The sequence below is a fragment of the Oryza glaberrima genome, chromosome 4 (genome assembly GCF_000147395.1).
Source record: "Oryza glaberrima chromosome 4, OglaRS2, whole genome shotgun sequence".
In the NCBI taxonomy this organism is placed as follows: domain Eukaryota; kingdom Viridiplantae; phylum Streptophyta; class Magnoliopsida; order Poales; family Poaceae; genus Oryza; species Oryza glaberrima.
The window spans coordinates 1,932-23,328 of NC_068329.1; the positions used below are offsets into that span (position 1 = coordinate 1,932).

Consider the following 21,397-nt stretch of genomic DNA (forward strand, 5'->3'; position numbering starts at 1 on the left):
ATGCCATCATTACATCTTATCTAACATTGTATCATATAGCTTTCCAAAGGTCATGTTGACCTGAGCTTAGACAACAAGGACATACTCACATACACATATGAATCAGTTATCACGCCTGATAGTGTAGTTGACATTGAAGATAGCGTTGCATTATCCAGTTTTCGACAAGCTTGTAATAGTCGAATTAGACTCGGTTTTCTGAGCCAGAGAATTGGTTCGGAACTCAAGAAAAGAAGCTGCAATCAAAATTCATTCCCATTTTCCTTGACTGGAATTTAACAATGGGCACAAAACAAGAATGCCTATGGACAATAAAGATATAAGCTGGAAGGAGATAACTTCTGTTGTCTAAACCAGAAGCTAATAATGCAAAGTTCCACATATGAAGTTTTGTATCATATTTTACACGAGAAAACTGGTTTCATAACCAAAATCCTTTCCTTCCAAAGGGTCTCAAGTGATAAACTTAAAAAAAGGGACTAATTCCACATGGTAATTTTTTGTCTATATATACTACTCTTCAAATTATGTTCTCATGGTAGCCTCTGCCATTGTGTTCTCCCTGTGCAAAATAGAGCCCAGGTTTGCACAACCTTACTACCCCCACGTCAACTTAGCTGAGCTGCAAACCTTCTTCATGAAAGCCCACATCCTACAAAATCCTAAGGCAGAAGTATACGGCTTAAATCCAGATCCATGCATGCACGTCTGTCTTATGTAAAGCAAAGTACCCATCTTAGTAAAGACAGAAATCCAGGATTGGATAAGATGACATCACATGATTCTGTACAATTACGAAGAGCATTTGCTATCTAACTAATTACTTAGAGCAGTTGTTGTATGATTTCGTACAAAATTATATAGCTGCAAATATAGTAAAAAAAGAGCAATTCTAGATGAGATTTTCATATTTGAGTACAGATATACTTATGATATTTTAATCCAATGGTAACATCTAATAGGAGTTACTATCTAGCAATCTTGATGGACGGAGTTTGACATGAATAGGAGCAGTCTTACTGCTAGTCATTGTCTCATCTTCAAATAATTCTGAATATAGATATGATAGTGATTGATAATATAGTATAGGGATATAGATAAGCTGTTACTGATATACCTACTGCTAGTCCTCATGAATTGTTCCTACATGCTAGAAATAGTGTTTTTCAAGATGCAGCACAGTAGATCTGAAAGACATGGAATTCCTGCTTCGGTACCATAGTAATTTTAGCAAGTACCGTTAAAATTAGCATCAATTCAAGCCAAATATCATACCATAGCAAGGTATCAGGAAATTCCAACAATAAAGTATTGTCATGTAGAAACGACACCTAATTCCATACAAATTACCTTTATGTTGGCCTTTGCTATATTTTTTTGCCGTATGTTTCGTTTTTCTTTAGATTCAGAGTTCAGTTGAACCCTGTTTTCTTTTTTCTCATCACATGAATCCTGTATTTCTTGAACCTGCAAGGACCTTATGAGGAAGAGGATGTTCACTGATAGGACCTTCTCCATGAGCACTTCAATGGGCCTCCCAGATAGAGTACCTCCATTTCCCCTCCTCTGAAATTAACATCACACGAGATCAATTGATCCATCAATCCAGGGAGGGTCTCCTAAACCTAATTTTAATCTAGAGTATAATCTATGGGGAGAGTCTCCTAAACCTAATTTTAATCTAGAGTATAATCTATGGACTAATTTACTATTGAACATCTCCAAGAATCAGTATCTCACGGTTCTCAGCAAAGATGAAAATTTTCTAATCGGGACAGGATTTCTTGCAGCTTAGAACAATGGAGAGAAAAGTGTTCTTTTTTTTTCGAATCAAGATCTAAACTTTCACCATGGTCGTGGAATAGAAATGTTACCTCTTTTTCTCTCACCAGGATGCGAAGCGGCGGACAGAGCTTCCACTTCCACAAAGAATCCTTTTTCATGGCATCGCTATTCCTTCTTATCCCGGTTTCGCTCTAACAGTAGAGATAAGAAGGACACCTCCCATTATGTCAGCTCTAAATAAGGTGAGACCAAAGAAGCAGATTTAAAAACAGAGGTGCTAAGTGCATGTCATAAACATGACATAGGCACACTGAGCCTGAGGCACATTACTCTGAATTGGATATATTTATGTTTCTACATCTAAGAAAGAAATAAAAACTGCAAAAGTAACATGATACTTGTGTTTGTATACCTGCACAACTGCACATTACTAATATTTTCACATGCTCATCTACACATCCTAGAAGTGGAATTAGCAAAACTCATGAAGGCAAAGTCTCATGTCAAAAACTTCAAAGAACAACCTATATTCATATGTAAAAAAATTCGTAGCAACTACATATAGCAACAATTAGGAAAAAGAAAATGTGCGTAGATTCAGGTCATGCTGTTATCTCGCAACTCATAAGAGGTGATTCTAAGCTTGGGAGTGCTGTACATTACCTGCTTTGCTGCAGTCTGCTTCAGGATCCCATCCATCTGCCTGCGGAACAACATGAGGCACCCAACCGCCCTCCCGGTCATTCTCCCTGCCACCCCTGCGATCTTGATCATGTCGCTACGCTCTAACAACAGCAAACAAACAGATAGCATTGAGCACAAAAAGAGAAATAAACCTCCTAGCATTTAGCATCTGCATTTCTATCACAAGTTCATAACATCAAGCTCTAGTGCTCTCTCTCTCTCCAAACAATCAATCCCTTCTTTCCTCAGTAATCAGGTAAAATCGAACCCAAATTCTAACATCGCAAGAGTAAACGAGAGAGGCAGAAGATCCAACCTTACTCATCATGAGGGAGTAAGCCCCGAGGATGACCACCAACTGGCCGGTGGAGAACCCCAGCATCTTGCCTTTCCCCCGAATCAGCGGCCGCCGTCGCCGCCGAGAGGGGGAAGAAGATGGCCTTGCAACCTCTAGCCCCACAACCCTTCCCTGCGCCAGGCTAGCCAGCGATGGCGGCGGGGCGGCTCGACGGGGGTTGCGTTGCCGATGCCCCGCTCGCTAGGGTGGAGCCCCAGCCGCCGGGCGGCGAGCGTGGAATGGCGGCGGCAGCGGTCGACGGGGCCGCGACGTTGACGGCCACCGAATCGGTGGTGGCAGAAGGCGGAGGAGGTGCGGCAGCGGAAGACGGAGGAGGCACGGCGGCTGGGATGTGGAGGCGCGGGCGGTCGGCGGCGGAAGGCGGAGGAGGGTTTTTTTTTGTGAAGAGAAGGATTGAGAAGCGCTAATCAGTGTTAATCCGGCGCTAATTGCAGTGTTAATCCCACTTCTAATTTGCATCGTTGGATGAGAGGATCTGACGATTAGAAATGGGTGGGTGCACTAAAGACAAAACTGGTGCTTTTTATATTACTCTAGATGTAATAAGAAACAGGATATATTTCTAAAATTAAATGATTTTCCTCGTCAATTTGACTATATCACAAATATACTCCATACATTAATTTTCAGAACATAGATTATCAGAGCTTGAAAATAGGCCAACCACATTGGACCCACATTGAGCTACCACAAAATGTAAAATCTTAAATTTTTGCATAGCACCAGTACCATTAGGCCATTAAAATAGCTGAAATGGTCCTGATCCTTACTAAAAGAAGTAAGCCATAGATAAACACTTTACTGCCCAAAGCACAAATCTATTCCATCACATATTTCCACTAACAAAAAAGGACGGGAATTGGATAGCCACAGGTTTACAGTGCGCTTGGATGCCTTCTCAAATGCCGAGACAGAACTAATAGGTAAGAAATTATTCTAAATCCAAACTGAGTACAACATATTTATTCTGTAATCATATTTTATTATCCAAACTGAGTACAAGGACAAGGTTATCATCAACTTCTGTAATCATATTAGCTACGAGTTATGCAAATATAGATTCACGGCCTTGAGACTGAAAACAGGAAATGTTTTAGTTAGTTTTGACATGCTAGCCAGAGTGTTGTGCCATAACTCATAAGACTTTGACAAATTGAGAACCTCAACAATATATCCTTGTTTGTAAAATAAGAAGCTCCCCAGATGTCAAAGACATATGTAATGCTAATGATTCCTGACTACGAGGCCTCCATAAATGGACACATATATAGACTAAATTTTACACCCAAAAGTATCATTGCTCTCTTTGTGGAAACAACAAAAAAATGTACTGTTACAAGCATGTGACAAAGGCCATTCAGAAAATAATATGATCCCAAAACCACTAAGATGATTTGGAGGCAAAAAAAACTATATGACAAGTTGACATAATTACCTTCCTGTCAGCGCTGGCATAACCAAAATAAGGGATGGCTGCAGTAAATATTCTTAGCAGATGCTCTCATACAAGGCAGCGATCATGATCAGAAGTTCCATAAGATTCTCATTTGCAGGAGGGCACAGGCTGGTTGAATAATTGAACTGATTATCTGTCAAATTAGAAACAACAATATGTGCCATCAGCAAACCTTTTTATTCATAATGTCTATTTTTGCATCTAACACAACTAACAATCTGTTTTTCAAAAGTAATGAACTGAATAATTCAACTGATTCTTTGTCAAATTGATTCTCTGTCAACTTAGAAACAACAATAGGCAAAGCATAAAAAAGTGATGGGACATTCAACTGACCTGGGAAAGAGAAGGATTGGAAGTGCCTGAGAAGATTTCAGAGGGAGGCGTGGGAGAGCAATAGGTGTTGTCACGGAGGAGATCGACGCGGGATCGGTGACGGCGCGGAGACGGTTGACGAGCAACTGTTCTGGCAGCTGAGATCGGTGGCTGCGCGGAGATGGTCGACGAGCCGGAGATCGGGGGGTGGCACGGAGGAGACCGGCGAGGCCGGAAGCAGGGCGGCTCCAGCGGGAGGCGGCGGCGGCGAGAGCGCAGCCGCGCGTGAGCGGAGTGGCAGCGGCGGGCTCGCACGAGGCGAGCGGCTCCGGCGGGAGGCGGCGCCCTTGACGATGGAGGATTGAAGGCCGCCGCCCGCCCGCCCTTCACCTCTGCACGCGGGCTGGTTGGAGGGCGGGCGCGGGAGGTGTGGAGGCGAGGGCGGGTGGCGGAGGCGGCGGAGATGCTCGGGCGGTGTGGAGAGCGGGCGGCGGCGGCGGCGGAGAGTTTCGGGCGGTGGGGGAGGGGCGGGCTGGATGGAGGGCGGGCGCTGGGGATGGGCGGGCGGGGTGGAGGGCGAGCGCCGGCAGCGGAGAGGCGCGGGCGGTGTGGAGGGCGGGCAGCGGCGGCGGGGATGTGGAGGCGCGGGCGGCGGAGAGAAGGATTAGGGCGCCCACTCTAATCTGATCTGGTGGACGGTTTTCTTTGGCGAAGAGAAGGTTGGCGAAGCGCTAATTGGTGTTACTCCGGTGCTAATTGCAATCACGGTGGTGCTAATTGCATAAAATAACTCGTGCTTCTTATATTAGTCTAGATTAGTTGAGGGGATTTGTTTCCCTTATCCTCTCCCCCAAAAATCCGATTTTATCCCTTCAAGTTCGATGCGAATTTGGATTCGTTTTCGAGTTTATCTCTCCAACCAAACCATCGGATTTTCCTGTTTCGATTCCTTTCGTTCCGAGTTCGATCTCTTTAATCCAAGCCTACAAAAAGCATCCCCTAGTCGCCCTCTTCCGTTTGCCTCAAGTCCTAGCCGCAGCCGTCGCCTGTAGCGCCGCCGCCACGTGAGCCCTAGCATCACTGCTTCAGCCGTGCCGCCGCTGTGGTCGCCGCTGCCGCTTTTCGTCGCCACCGTCGGGTTCGCCTGGTGGAGGAACATCCCGTCCGCCTCTTTGCCGCCACTGCATCTCGCCCGAGAGCCGTCGCCGACGTTGACCCGAGCCGAGCCGCCGCCGCCAGACCTCGTCGTCGATCGTTGTTCATCGTAGTTCTTTGCTTCGATGAGTTCGCGTCGTCGTCCTCTTCGTGTTGGTGTCTTCGGAAAGCCCAACCGAGCTCTGTAGCGCTGGTAACCTCGTGGTCCAGTCTCCAGTGTCAGGCTGCGATGATGTCATCGTGACATCATAAATCTTTTATTTAAATCATAATAATTTTCTGTATTAGAGGAAAACTAATTAAACTTCGGAAATTCATAACTAAATCATCATAGTTCGGATTCAAGTGGTTCAAGTTGCTAAATTCATCTAAAATCGAGAGGTACATATTAAAAATATCCACATGTACTATTTATATTTTTTTACTATTTTGTTGATTTTGTTCATTTGCTTTAGTTTCCAACGTTCCGGAGGAGAGCGTTTACGTTGAGGAAGGTTTAGAAGTGTTTGAAGAAGCTCAAGGCAAGTCACACAGATCCCAAACAACCCTTTGAGCATGTTGAACCCGTTTAAAGCTAATGTTTTATTTCAACTTATGCATTATTTTCGAATGACATCGGGTGGTGAGCCTTTTCCCAATTAATTATGGCTGAAGATGACTTTATTTTCCTATGGGTAATAAATTGATTAGCTCGAACCTTATATATTGGTTTGGTTCAGCTAAATGCTATATATATAATTGCTTAGCCATGCTTAGAAACATTAGCTCATTAATGGGATGAATCACACTACATTATTACTTATGGTTATATTTAATGGTAGCTCACGATGGTTAATCGTGTTATGATAATAAATTGATAATTAAAATTTGATTAATGGTGGGTTGTGAGCACATGGTTTTGATGGTCGTGCTCATGACAATTAAGGACCGGTTCGCGAGCTACTGTTGTGAAACATTAACCGTGCTAACCACAAGCCAGCGTGGGCAACGGCTTTACCTTTTGTATAGCATGGTTCATTACGGGGTGCCAGACTGAGAAGCGGCGAGAAGTCCGTGGGGGTCGCTGGGGAGTCCATGCCTTTGGTTGTAGAGGGGGTGATTATGATCCAGGTTTGGTGCACTGTGGTGACTTGTGTTGTGCGAGGAGTACTGTCACAGTTCCTTTCCAAGGTACCGTGGTGGTATTGAGACGCATGGTGACATGTCGTGGAGCTGTGTCTTGTGGGTACAGTGGTACTCTCTGGCCAGAGTAAAACTATTCGAATAGCCGTGCCCGCGGTTATGCGCGGGTTTAACAATGTTTTTCGTGATTAGTCTCACACTACTCATCAATGGTGATAATAATGTGATAATTAATATGACTCTTGGTTTGGAATGGTATATTCCTGGTATGGAGGTTTGATTTGTACAACCGGGGTTGGTTGTTCAGATGAGGTTGGGCCTATGCAACACGGGTGTGTTGTGTAGTGTTTATTTAATACTGCTTAATTACTCAACTGTTTTACTATTCTCTCAAATGTTTATTAAAAGCTATTTATGCAAATAAGCTATATTATGACATCCTTTGTTATCCCGTGCACTTGCATATTTGTTGTGTGGCTTGTTGAGTATATCATATGCTCATTGTTGCAATATTTATTCATCAGAGGAGTACTTCAGTGAAGGTGATGCTCAGGAGGATTAGGCTTTGTTCGGGTCAAGTTGTTTGTGGAGTGGAGTCGCCATAGCTGTTTAGTCTTTTGTTTTTATTTCCGCTTCGTAGAATTTTATTCTTTTGAGAGGAACTATCCACCTCTGTAATAATTTATTATTTGCGAATATTAATTAGCTGTTTGATAGTACTCTATTATCAATTTATTAATGTGTGCCTCGGCTGATTCCTGGACGAGGATTTAACACACATGTAAGCGCTTGGAATTTTGGATAGAAATTCCGGGCGTGACAGCATGGGTGTTGAGGATGATGAACTTTCTCGTTCATTCCTTGTCATGTTGGGCGTTTCCCTGTATGCTCCACCTGCACAAGATTCTTCTATGGTCTGCAAAGGAATGGTTATTTCACGGCAGTTGTACAAATGATACCCCGCGTTTGGCAACGGGATTTCATTTGTACAACCGGGGAAAAAGTATATCAAAGATCCATCTACTCCATGTTTCAGAATATGCCCTTGCACTAGATAATTCTCATCAATACACGGACGAGCGGCTGAGATAAAAGCAATTTGGTCGCTAACGACCCTAGCCCTTTTGCTATCCGAGTAATTAGAGAAGTGCACTCAACAGGAGCAGAAAATCTTATATTCTCTAACCATTGTCTTATCATACATTTCATAGTAGCAATTTTGATCTTTCTAACCATGGCAAACATGATAATCAATTCATCCCCCCTAATGGGTCTAAGATCACCTCTAGGAAACAAAGTCATAGCAATCCATTTGTGCATGAGCCTAAGTGTAGGATTATGGATTTCATTCGCCCTAGGTTTCTTACAAATTGGAGCACCAGAAATGTCTTCCCAAAACCTAATTTTCTCGAACCCAGAAATTCCTTTCTGGAGATCGATTTTATAGGAATCGTGAAAACCAAGAAGTGTACTTAAGCCTTTCCATGTAAGTGTGTACTTTTTATGGAAAAGCGAAAGGAAATTCCATCTTCTATTTCTTTCAAAGTGCACAGAAATTGCAAAGTAAGCAAACAAGAACCAGGCTCATTTACCACAGCAAATCTCTGCCATCCAACAGCTTTCCAAATAGCACGAAATTCAACATCCATACCTATCTTTTCAGCAACTCCGGAGAGTATTCTCGCGTGTGAGCATACTCCCAGTCACTCAGCATGTAGTAGGCTTGTCTCTCCCGATCACTGACAAGGTCGAGGTCGGTGTCGTTCAGGAGTCGTCGCGGAGCTTCGGCGTCTTCTATCGAGACATCAGCTGACGAACGAGTGCTAGACTCGTCATGATGACTTGATGAAGAGCCGGACCCCTTGAACAGATAGACAATCGCCTCCTCATTCTGCACAATGGAGCAAGAACAGACTAACTCAGCGGGGGTTAGAAATGACAAGAGTTTCACCCGCCGGTTAGTTTCACCAAAGTAACTTGTATATACGCAACTAAGTATTTGAATTTGAGGGAAAGTATCAAAGCTTGGATGAACTTGAGAGCAAACTTTGGAGAGGGAATGACAATGTGTTGAAATGGGGTGAAATTCCATCTCTCGGCCGGCTGGCTTTTATAGGGTATCCACAATGGTCAAAAATGACATGTGGGACCCACTAGCCGTTACCCTGCCAAAAGTGGCAGGTAGCCGTTGCCTGGCCGGTTCGGCCGAACCCTTGGTGGGCCAACCCGGCCCCACTTTGGCCGTTGGATTCCAACGGTCAGTGTGTGTTGACGGTCGTTATCGATCAGTTTCGACCGTCAATATTACTAAAACAGGAGAGAACTAGTGATGCTTGCAATGCATAAATATGTTAGAACAATAATATTCCACTAGTATTAGGTCTACTAACCTTTTGCAGAGAATGACAATAAAGTGGAGGAGAATCGACATTAACATAGACGATAAATCAATCGGACGATGTTGAGAACCAGACTTGTGTATGATGGGCCAAGAACGCAGACTTGACATGATGAATCAGGCCAAAATTCACAAGTCTACAAAGTGAAGCAGCAGAAGAGGCCACCAGCCGAAATTGGGCTGGATTGGGCCAGCCCCAGGTTCGGCCGAACCTGGTGGTTCGGCCGAACCTCCCTCGCCTCCGTTGGATCCAGTTTTTGGCTGGACGGTGGAGATGAAGCCCCATTGACGGTTGGAGGGTATTACCGACCATTCCAACCGTCACAACCGTCATAGTTCAGCTATAAAAGGACTTCACTCTCTTCACTTCAACACACACCTCAAGAAAGAGCTCTCTCATTCCTCTCAAGTTTAGTTTAGTAGTATCCAGCTGGTGAATAGGAATCAGGAGTCCGGAAGTCTTCGGAAGAATTCGGGTATGGCTCTAGCAGCTTTCCTTCCCTCTTTTGTAAGCTTTGTACTTTTATTAGAATACTCTTCTTAATACATTTCTAGTAATGAAATACTTTCTGAGTATATGATACCTACTTTACATTATGTTCATGTTATACTGAATATACTGCTAGCTTATCTGGGAGATGCTTTGGTGCGGTATAGTGTTTGCTTATGCAATTACTCTATATCATGACGATGATATTAGAGTAGTATCTACTAGTTTAGACGTGGTGTCTAGATTACAGGATATCATTATTTGGGGTTATATATTGCGGATGAGAGGTGGACCGCTCATGGTGACAGCTCAGTACGGGTATTCCTCCGCGCTTATATATAATCCTAAGTTAATTTCCTGGGGAGGGTATTCCTCCGTATTTAGCCCCGGTTGGATGGTCATGACGGACTGTCGAAAGGAACTCGACAGTCAGGGGTAGCTTCTCGAAGTACCAGGAGGGCATCGGATAGAGGGTATTAGCTAGTATACCAGTTAACTAGAATATATGTATACTATGTATATTAGAAGTATAGGAATAGATTCTCTTTCTCTTTTCTTTCCACCAAGATTAGATTATTTATTATGAGGATGAGTAGAAATGCTTGTGTGTCACTCTACCCTTGGATTATCTTAACCCCTGCTTAGAATATGATTATCACAAGTAATATATAAATTATTAGTTGAGTTCTCTCTATATGGTCTTACCACGGGATAAAATAAATACGATACCCTTAGAATACTCTCGGGTGAAATGCTACAATGGTATATCTGTGCGCTTGCGGATGAACTCTGTAGCCATAATATACCAGAAGTATTTCTGCGCCATTGCTGGGAATTATATTTCTAGTAATGTCATTAAGAAATACCAACAGTGTGGTCGTGGCACAGTGAATTTTCGTTGAAAATTTTATTTTGGTTTGCTCTGAAAAATTCATTTAAAGAATTTCCTCAAAATTCAAAAAAATGCAATTTTGAAATTCAAACATGTGTTGATGCAAAAATTCAAATTGTTGAAAGCAAATATGCGGATACATACCAATTTACCTGTTGGCGAATGTCGCGTCATTTTTGGTCCGACGTGCAAGACCGTACCTCCTTTCAGTTTAGTTCGCGGATTTTCCACCCGTCTCCGGAGGTGATGAAGCGGGCGTCTTTGGCTTTTCCTTCCACACCTTCTTTGGTTTTGGTGCGGAAGATGGCTTCTTGTGAGCCGACTGCTCTGACTTGTTGGCCGGTGTACTTGCTTTTACCGGCGTCTTCCAATAACGGTTGCTAGGCATCGTTGTTTCCTTCTCTAGGAAATTCTGCATAAATTTCACCAGGTTATCCGTCTTGGGTGGCTCCACTTCGACCACTTGGATATTCTGCGGGTTTGGCCCGTACTTGATTCTGCCCATGGAGCATTGTTCAGTCCTCGGCTGAAACTCAAACCTTTCCTCCTTCCCGTTGATATGAAAATGGATACTCCCCGTTCCCACATCAATGTTGGCTCCTGCGGTGCTAAGGAACGGACGCCCTAGAATGAGCGGCATCTCTTTTCCCGTATCCATATCCAACACCACGAAGTCAACCAGGATGAAGAAATCCCGTATCTTGACTGGCACATCCTCCGCTATCCCTGCCGGGTAACAGACTGATGAGTCAGCCAGTTGTAGGCGCATCGGTGTGGGTGCCAACACCGTGAAGTTGAGCTTGTCAAAGACGTCCTTTGGCATGACGTTGACGCTGGCTCCAAAATCGCACAAGGCCTGGTTGAACTGTTGTGCCCCGATCGAGCAGGTGATCGTAGGACACCCCGAATCCTTCTTCTTTTCCGGGAGTTTGTGGAGTATGACGTTGCTGCATTGCTCCATCAGCTTAACCACCTTCGTTGTTGGGAGCGGTCTCTTGTTGTTGAGTATGTCCTTGAGATAATGGGCATATGTTGGCACTTGCATAGCATCAAACAATGGCACGTTGATGTGGATCTTCTGGATTACTTCAACAAAACGAGCGAACTGCTTGTCCACTGATGGTTTCCTACTCCGTTGAGGAAACGGCAGCAATCGTGTGTCGCGGTACTCCTGCGGCACGGTCTTTTCTAGTTGAACCTCTTTATCAGCCGAGTCACTAGATGGCGCTTCTTTGGCTATCCCATTAGTTCCTGCAAGGTTAGGATACGGCGAATCACGAGTGGACTTACCTCCCCTCGTTGTGATCGCCTTGACATTTTCTACGAGGAGTCGGGTTGCCCCGGAATCCTCCCAGTTTCATTTGCAGGGACTAAGGATGCTAACTGAGCTAGCTGGGTTTCTATCATTTTATTGAAGCTCAGCTGGTTTTGGAAAGCAGAAGCGAAGCCATCTAGCTTAACATTTATGTTCTCTAGGATCTTGTTATTAGTAGCTAGCTTTTTGTTCAGCGCATCAGCAGTGTTGTCTTGCGCAAAAACGAGATCCTTCAAGGAGGGTTGGTTCGAGAAGTTACCGTTGTTGTTACCTCCTTAATAATATGGGCGTGGCTGGTTCCACCCCTGACCTCTGTGTGGACGGTACCCGTTGTTGTTGTTGTTGCCCATGTACATCGCCTCCTCACGGGTTTCCGGGCAGTTATTCCCAGAGTGACCTGTGCTACCGTAGACCTCACACGTAACGTGTGAGTCCAAGGCCTTGACGGTGCCTTGGGGCCGTTTGTCGTGGTCGTCCAAGCGCTTCATGAGGAGGTCCAACTTGGCAGCAAGTAATTCCGTCTCCTTGACGGTGTGCATGCCTCGCTGACGGGTTTGGAGTCGTGCCTCGCTCCAACCCATATTGGAGACCATCTTCTCTATTAAATCAACGGCTCCTCGAACCGTTTTAGAGAAGAAAGCTCCTCCAGCTGCGGCGTCCAGGTGATCGCGGGACATGGGCGTGAGTCCATTGTAAAAGTTCTGCAGGATTAGCTAGTCGTCCATCCCATGATGAGGACAAGTGGCCACATACTCCTGCAGACGTTCCCATGCTCAGGAATAGACTCGTCCCTCGTCTGCTGGAAACTGGAAATTCATCCACGAAGGGCATTACATCGGGAAGAACTTCGAGAGGAATGACGTAGAGAATTTGTCCCAGGTGTTGACAGCAGCACGGTTGGCATAGAACCACTACTTCGCTCTCCCGAGGAGGGAGAACGGAAACAGCAGCAGCCTGACGGCGTCTGGACTGACGCCCTTGATGGTGTACGTGCTACAGATCTCCAGGAACTGCTGCAGATGAGCATTGGCATCCTCGTTAGGCTTGCCACAGAACGGGCTAGCCTGCGCTATCGTGATGAGGCTGGACTTCAAGTCGAAATCCACGTCTCCCATGTTGATCTGCGACCCAATGGCCACATTGTCAGCAGAGGGAGCAGCGAACTCGCGAAGGGTCTTGTCAGCCATAGTCTTAAATGTCGGTGGCGCTGGTACGGCTGGTTTCTTTGTCGGTAGAGTTTTCTGCGGAGCAACGACTCGCGGCCTGACGCTCCGGAAGTAAGCTTCTGGATTTTCTTTGAAGTTTTCCGGCAAGTTAAAACCAGTCATGCACTACCCTGTTTTCACAACAAAAGTGAAAACAACCATGGTTAGCCTGCAAAGGAAAATGATTATACAAAGGTAAATATAAAGTATTAATTCAGATAATCTCTATTATGAATCTTCCCCGGCAACGGTGCTAGAAATGCTTGTTGGTATTTCTTAATGACATTACTAGAAATATAATTCTCAGCAATGGTGCAGAAATACTCCTGGTATATTATGGTTACAGAGTTTATCCGCAAGCGCACGGATATACCATTGTAGCATTTCACCCGAGAGTATTTCAAGGGTATCGTATTTATTTTATCCCGTGGAAAGATCATGTAGAGAGAACTTGACTAATAATTTATATATTACTTGTGATAATCATAGCCTAAGCAGGGGTTAAGATAATCCAAGGGTAGAGTGACACACAAGCAGTAGCTACTCATTCTCATAATATATTATCTAAGCTAAGTGGAAAGAAAAGAGAAAGAAAATATATTCCTATACTTCTAGTATACATAGTATACATACATTCTAGTTATTTGATATACTAGCTAATACTCTCTATCCGATGCCCTCCTGGTACTTCGAGAAGCCACCTCTGACTACCGAGTTCCTTACGACAGCCCGTCATGACCATACAACCGGGGTTAAATACGGAGGAGTACCCTTCCCAAGGAATTAACTTAGGATTATATACACGCGCGGAGGAATACCCGTACTGAGCTGTCACCATCAGCAGCCCACCTCTCATCCGCAGCATATAACCCCTGTAGGCGAAATGGGCCCGGGGGTACATGCAGCAAAGGGAAGTCGCTCTCCCGTCTGGCCGCGTGGCTGTGCAGCCAGGGGGCCTCGGGGTGCCACGTCGCGACCCTCGGGCCCTCAGCATGCGCCACCCCGAGGCCCTCCCCCGGCCACCACGTGGCAGGAAGGGCAATTGGGACGGGGGACGCCGCTCTACCATTTAATGCGTAGCGCCCCAACTGCCCCGCATCGCAATTAATACGGTCAGAGCAGGTCAGTCGCGTGTGACCGGTCGCAGGCGACGAGACGGGCAGCAGTGCAACTGCATCCCCCCTGTGTCAGGCGGAGCAGGAGCAGTTGAGCCCCGTCCCATCGGCACGTTCGTAGGAGCGCGCCCCGCGCGTGGTGAGCCGCCAAAGTCGCCATGCATTAAATGGCGAATGACGGGGCGCTCCCCCCGTGTTGCCATGCATTAAATGGCGAATGACGGGGCTTTCCCCCCGTGACAGGCGGGGGATGGTGTTGGACCCCACCTGAAGATACGCGACCATCTTGCTCCCGGTTGGCGGCATGCGTGGCCGTCTGTCCTAGGCAGGGTGGGTCCCCCTTCCACTGAAGGGTAGGTATGGGCGACGCATGTGGTATCCCCTTGAACTATAAAAGGAGGACCTCGCTCACTAAGGAAGAGGACGACTCTCAGATGACTTGAGCCCTAAGGGAAGAGTAGCTAGAATTCTCCTTGGAGCTTAGGATCCCTTGTAACAACTAATCATAATCCCACACACAGGAGTAGGGTATTACGCTCCATAGCGGCCCAAACCTGTATAAACCTTTCACCTCCACCTCGACACCGATCGGAAGTAGGCTCTTGCTCAACGCGCCATCTCCCCCGGCCGAACTCACAAAGGGGGGTCTCACGATCACCCGCTAGAGAGGATCACTCCTCGACAACCCCAAATAATGATATCCCGTAATCTAGACACCATGTCTAAACTACCAGATACTACTCTAATATCATCGTCATGACATAGAGTAATTGCATATGGAAACATTATACCCGCACCAAAGCATCTCCCAGATAAGCTAGCAGCATATTAAGTATAACATGATCATAATGTAAAGTTGTCATTCATATACTCGGAAAGTATTTCAATATCATAAATGTATAAAAAAGAATATTCTAATAAAAGTACAAAGCTTACAAAAGAGGAAAGGAAAGCTACTAGAGCCATACCCGAACTCTTCCGAAGACTTCCGGACTCCCGATTTCTACTCTAATTCTATTCCACTAGCTTGATACTACTAAACTAAACTTGAGAGAATATGAAAGAGCTCTTGCTTGAGGTGTGTGAGTGAAGTGAGAATGGCAACTCCTTTTATAGCCTCCCAATGACGGTTGTGACTATTGGAATGGTCGGAAATACCCTCCAACCGTCATTGGGGGCTAATCCACACCGTCCAGGCGAAGCCCTGGATCGGATGGCGCTGAGGAGGGTTCGGCCGAACCCTGGTTCGGCCGAACCTGGGGCTGGCCCAATCCCGCCCAATTTCGGCTGGCGGCCTCCTCCGTTGTTCTTCTCCGCAGACTTGTGAATTTTGGCCCAGTTTGTCTTGTCAATTCTGAGTTCTTGGCCCATTCATATATAAGTCTCATTCTCGACATCGTCCGATTGATTTATCGTCTATATTGATATCGATTCTCCTTCACTTTATGGTTATTCTCTGCAAAAAGGTTAGCGAACCTAATACTAGTGGAATATTATTATTCTAACATATATATGCATTGCAAGCATCACTAGTTCCCCTCTATTTTGATAATATTGACGGTCGAAACTGATCGATAACGACCGTCAACAGGCAGCACGGCCGGGCGAGGCCTATCTCGCCGGCGGGGAGCGACTGGTGGTGGTGGAAAGAGCGGCGGCTCAGTTTCCACGGTGGGGTGGTATTTCGGTGGTGGGTTGAGCAAATGGAGCGGTGGCCGGGCATGCCCGCGCGGTGGCGAAGATGTCAGTGCAAACGGCGTGGATCGGCGAGGCTAGGGCGGTGGTGGCGTGTGGCTGGAGATGGCGGCCGACGGCGGCGATGGGAGCTTGCGGCGCGGAGGCTGGTTTTAGGCGTGTCGAGCTCGGGAAAAGAGGGGAAGCGGATGGGGGGAGTGCAGAGGACATTTTATAGGCTCGGGGAGGTCGGGATCGTGGCCAATCGGGGTGGAATCGACCGGCAACGGCCAGCGAAGTGAGGGTGCCGGTCTGGAGGTGGTGGGACTCGATTCCGTCGCCGAAATTGGGGGAAAGTGGGGGAGGATGTGGAGGAGTGGACAACGACGTGGGAGGAGTGGGGTTTGAGAGCTGGTGTGCACGGGACGACGCAAAATCGGTGGAGGGAGTGGGCGGCATGGTGGCAATTAGGGACGGCCAGAGGTAAGGGATGACCCCAACAGGTGGGCCCCACCTATCGGCGACTCGGGAGAGAGGAGGCCGGATTGAGGAGCTAAAGTAGACTTTCGCGAGCGGGCCGAGGAAGAGAGGCCGGCCCGGGAGGAAGGAGAGAAGAGGAGGGCGGCCAGGCCCGGGAAGGAGGAGGGGGAGTTGGGTCGAGCCCAAAAGGGAGGAAGGGGATTTAATTTGCTTTTCTTTTTATTTAAATGATTAAATGAACTTTGTGACTTTAAAATTATTTCTCGAGCTCCAAAAATTCACGGGAAATTTCAGAGAGTATATTAGGGTACAAAGAATATTACAAAATATTCTTGGCCATGATTTTTAAAGGAAAATTTTAATTCCCTCATTATTTCACTTGATTAAATTGTTTTAATTTTTAAGATAAATTCTAGAAATGATTTATTAATTGATTTTTAATCCCGAGCGAAAATCGAGGCATGACAACCGCGGCGTGGACGTGGTGGTGGTGGGCAGCGGCAGCGACGAGCGAGGGGAGGAGTATGATGAGAAGTGAGCAGGAAAAGAAGGGGAGGAGGTGGCGATGATGGGCGGTGGCGGAGGATGGTCTTCGCATAAGCATGAGCATGGCTGGTTCTATCCCAATAGGAGCAGGATCAACTAGTGCTCTTCGTCGTGGTCCTTGCATTTGATTTGAGTAGAGAGCTGAAGGAGGAAGAAGAAAGAAGAGGAAACAGAAGCGCGCAAGAGCAGAGAAGAGAGGACCTCCCACCACCGCCGTCGCTTGAGCCCCATCGCCGTGGACCTCCCACCACCGCCGCCACCTCCTAAGGACACGACGGTGACCGCCGCCACCAACCACCTACTCCAGATCGCGCGAGCGCCGCGGCCGAAGAGCTCCGGGCAGCAGCGGTAGCCCGTCGGTGAGGGAGCTCGAGGAGGGAGGAGGGATTGCCGGGAGGGAGAGGGATGAAGCGTCACCATCCGTGGAGGTAGAGAGGAGGGTGGGACCCACTGAATGTGGGCCCCACCATTTGTTATGTTTTGTTTGACTGATATGTGGGCTCCACTAATTTTCTGTTTTGTTTGACTGACATGTGGGATCCACATTTTATAAAACAATTGCATATTACTTTTTGTCCACATCACTGCCACGTAGGACAGAGACAAAGTCAAACTAGCCACATAGGCGTCATGTTAGCTAAAACCGCCATCTAAACCGCCTTAGGACCTTATATGCACTGGTTTTATAAGTTGGGGGATGCGTTGTATCCGATTTTGCAGTTCAGGGACGAAATTCAGACTGGGTGACAAATTGAGGGACCTAAAGTAAACTTATTCCAATGAAGAAATATTAGGTGCCTGTTTGACTCGACGAAGGTCCAAAGGCACAATAGATGGAGAGGTTTATTTATATATTCTCCTCTTCGGCTGTTCCCCTTCTGCTCTCTTCCTCAATCTTGAAACTAGGGTTTACACTTTTGGGACGATGGCGAACGACGACGGCGGCGCCCACGACCGCTGGGTCCGCACCGTTGTGGATGAGCTCCGACGCTTCCGAGCTCTCAGGCCTCGCCCAGGGAGGGTCCCCCGCTTCACCCCGATGCCGCCGGATGCCAGGGCGAGGATGAACAAAACGCTGGGGGCGCTCTGGCCACTGGCGCAGAGCAGTCGCGACGACGTTGTGTTTAGGGTCGCGCAGATGATTTCTGGGGTCCGAGGCCCCCCGCCGCGGCCCCATGCCTTCACCCCGGAGCCCGAGGCCAGTCGCATCGCCGTCGCCGCGGAGGCCGAGGGCTTCGCGGCAGCCTCCGCGTACGCCGCCGGCAAGTCCGTGGCTACCGACGAGGAGCGGTCCGACCTCTACCGGAAGTACGTCAAGGAGGTGTGGGGTAGCGTCCACCGCTACGTGGCGTCCCGACCCCAAGCCGCCGGCACCTCAAGGTCAGTGCCCGCTGCTCAGCCGCCTCCTGTCGCTGTCGTCTCAGGGCCCGTGCAGCAACCGGGGCTGCCCTCGGCGTCTGCTCCGCGCGCGGGCTCCAGCCGCTCCCGTGGAGTAGGGCAATAGGGCGTCGCCCACGTTTTCATCCAATGTGAATTGCTCTACTTTGGTGGGGGTTCGTTGGCGTCTATGGTTATAGTACTATCTTATCTGATCGATGTCTATTTGAGATCCAGTGAGAAGAACCGCTCTCCTTTTGTGGGGATTTCGTTGGTGTCTATGGTTAGTACTATCTGATGTCTATTTGAGATTCCAGTGAGAAGATGAACTTATGTTTGTTTCTGAATCTGTACTCTGCTATATGCAATGTCAAGCAAGTTAGTCACTTCGCATCAGGTGTTTATAAGTTGAGCATGTGTGTTCTTCTTTGCTGTTCGCACTTCATCATTTAAGTGTTTATAAGCTGAGCATGTGTGTTCGTTTGCTGTTCGCACTTCATCATTTGCTTGGGAGTATATGCTCTACTGTGTTTGCTTGGGAGTAGTCTAGTTTCGTTGAAGATGATTAATGCTTCTTGATTCGCAACTATATGGGTATTGGGTTGTCAAATTCAACTCATCATGGCCGATTTTGCATTGGCACAAATGCTACTGGACAATTGGTAGATAGGTCATCTGATATATGCTTTGTGATTGACTAGCTAGTACCGTTGAACACGTTGTCTTTATACTTGTTTTTGGATGTGGGCGTTTAAGAGTTGACAAGAGGGAGCTCTATTTGATCCTACAGAGTAATTCAAGTGTTGTTTCCTAGTTTGAGAACTCGATAGTGTCGAGTTGTGAATTTCGACATGTAGAACTCAAGAAAAATTCCACATGCCAGATTCGATTATTATTTGTATTACTTTATTAAGGTTTTCTCTTGATTTACACAAGTATTTTCTTGAGACCATTTATAACTTCAATTTAGGCTTGGGAAAGAACTTTGGGATGTGACAGGTATGCCTCTAAACCCCCGATTACACCCTCCTTCCACGCCTTTGTCGATGCCGTGAGTGACCTTCGGGAGCAAGGGCTGACCGGCTACGAAGTCGTTAAAGATTTCGTTAGCCGTCGGATCCAGCCTCTAAATGCCCGTGCTCACCCTGCATTCGACTACACGGGAACGGAGGATATAACTCGAATCTCTTCGTGGGGTATTTGTCTTTATATTGTGATCTTCCTCCTGTTTTCGAGGATGACTTTGAGGCCGAAGCCTAACTCATCCTCTTGTATATTTATTTCAGGTCTATCTGCCAACATCGTGACGCAGCGGGTCAAGGAAGTCTTGGTCAGCACTACCTCCACGGCCGATGAACCGCCGGCCCCGCTCTACGACAAGTTGACAGTCGAGAAGGCGGCCGCTATCAATGTAAGCGAGAACCAGGGCACCTTTTGTTTTTATTCTTTTTAAAGAGCCAAAGTGACTTCAACTTCTGTAGGCCTTGCAATTGACGGATGTTGTCGCTCCCCTTGTTGACCACCAGGCCTCCGCCTCGCTCAAGGACAAGGTCGACGACGAGGTCGCCAACATTTCCTCCGTTCCCACCGTCGCAGGAGGTAGCGGGATCAAGCGAAAGCCCTGGGCGAGGTCGAGCGCTGCCGCCAGTTCTCGGCAGAAGTCTGCCAGCTCCGAGTTAAAGAGCACCATTATCACCTTCTTTCTTGAGATGTTGGAATGAGGTCATAATTCGCCATCTTACGCAGGACTTGGGCAGCCTCGCTCCTCCTCCGAAGAGAAGGGTGTTAAAGCTGCCCAGCAAGTAAGTGAAATTCTTGACCCACTCCGTTGTCGCATCTTTGATCTTCGCTGATGATATCCTCTGACCTTGGCAGGAAAGCATCGGCGGTCTCCGTGCAAAGCGGGAGTGAGGCGGCGATGAGTGGATCTCCCGCCGCTGTCATTCCTCGCATGGAGGTCGCCCCCGTTGTCGCTGAGTCCACGGGGCCTACCGCCGCTCCCGTGGCCGCGTCGCCACCTGAAGTGGCCAATTGGTCCGATATGGTGGCCGAATGCCACCGCCTTCTCGAGAGCACTTCTCGAGCGATGGGAGCCCAGATGGACCGCGTGGTAGCCCGTGCGACGGCGGTGGACGGAAGAGTGGCCCAGCTGGAGGCGCAACTCGAGGTCGCTCATGAAGATCTTCAGAAGATGAAGGAAATCGTGGCCGGCAACAAGATGCAACGCCAGGGCTTGGAGAAGAAGATGAACGATACGCAGGACATCCTCTTCTCCCTCCGCGACTCCCTCCGCAAGAGCTTCACTAGCCTGCACCAACTGGCCTTGACGTGCAGCGTGGAGTCCTCCGTCCCGACGCATCCCGATGAGACGTCCCTGACATCGACGTTATCGGAGCCGGCGGGCGAGATGGAGGCCATCCTGTCGCGGCACGCCGCCCATGTTGCAAAGCAGATCTCCATTGGAATCCACACAAGGGTATGTCACGTCCTCGCGTGCGTGAAGCTAGCTCTCCCTGGCGTCGACCTCAAGGAGATCTTGTCAACGTGGGAAAACGTGATGTCCAGCGTGTTGGATCTCGGGGAGAGCATCCTCCCCCTTTACGAGGAGTAAACTTTCTCCGTCTTGTATTATGATTTTTGTACAAACGCTTTTGTTGTCCTATGAACGGAGCGATTTCCTTTACTTCGCGGCATTTGTTGATTTGTCGCGTTTCTTTGTCTTTCGTAGCTGCGTAGATTCTGAGGACGTCCAGCAAGGCGGATGTCCTGATGTCGCGAGGATCGACCTACCTTCCTCGAGCGATATGCCTGCCCCTGCCATTGTTAAGGATGGGGAGGTGGGTATGAGCTCTGGCTCACCTAAGCCGGGTGTGGTCGGACTCCCTCGCGAAAACTCGGGTGCGATGTCATAGAGAAGTTACCCTTTTAAACTTGTTATTTTGTTTAAAAGGCGGCATCCCTTACATCCTCTCCCCTTCGTAGATCTCGACGGCGTCATCACTGAACGACATAGGCGTATCGCGTACTGGA

The 21,397-nt window shown here is 47.5% G+C and overlaps 2 protein-coding genes and 1 non-coding gene across 8 annotated transcripts; 2 read left to right on the top strand and 1 right to left on the bottom strand.

Annotated features, from left to right (window-relative positions):
- Positions 1-320: 320 nt before the first annotated feature.
- LOC127769648 (uncharacterized) lies at positions 321-5,074 on the bottom strand. 6 transcript variants are annotated; one of them, XR_008016831.1, is made up of 7 exons: positions 4,620-5,067; positions 4,263-4,416; positions 2,786-3,275; positions 2,449-2,570; positions 1,875-1,976; positions 1,351-1,566; positions 321-662 (listed from the first exon to the last, which is right to left on the bottom strand). XR_008016831.1 is itself a non-coding variant. In XM_052295257.1 (6 exons), exons 3-6 carry the CDS (start codon positions 2,557-2,559, stop codon positions 614-616), a joined length of 468 nt encoding a protein of 155 aa, XP_052151217.1. In that variant the 5' UTR covers positions 2,560-2,570; positions 4,263-4,416; positions 4,620-5,062; the 3' UTR covers positions 321-613. The 6 variants fall into 6 exon arrangements, 2 of the variants coding, with proteins under 2 accessions (XP_052151217.1, XP_052151216.1); XR_008016830.1 differs by having other exon boundaries at positions 2,786-3,302; XR_008016829.1 differs by having other exon boundaries at positions 2,786-3,151; positions 4,620-5,064.
- Positions 5,075-12,693: 7,619 nt separating this feature from the next.
- Positions 12,694-12,799, top strand: LOC127772410 (small nucleolar RNA R71). The gene has a single exon (XR_008017398.1). It is a non-coding gene; the product is annotated as a small nucleolar RNA R71 (small nucleolar RNA).
- Positions 12,800-17,915: 5,116 nt separating this feature from the next.
- LOC127771415 (uncharacterized) lies at positions 17,916-21,051 on the top strand. Its single transcript, XM_052297327.1, has 6 exons — positions 17,916-18,370; positions 19,367-19,563; positions 19,654-19,778; positions 19,971-20,042; positions 20,114-20,169; positions 20,243-21,051. The coding sequence occupies exons 1-6, from the start codon at positions 17,916-17,918 to the stop codon at positions 20,976-20,978; spliced, it is 1,641 nt and encodes a 546-aa protein (XP_052153287.1). The 3' UTR covers positions 20,979-21,051.
- Positions 21,052-21,397: the final 346 nt, after the last annotated feature.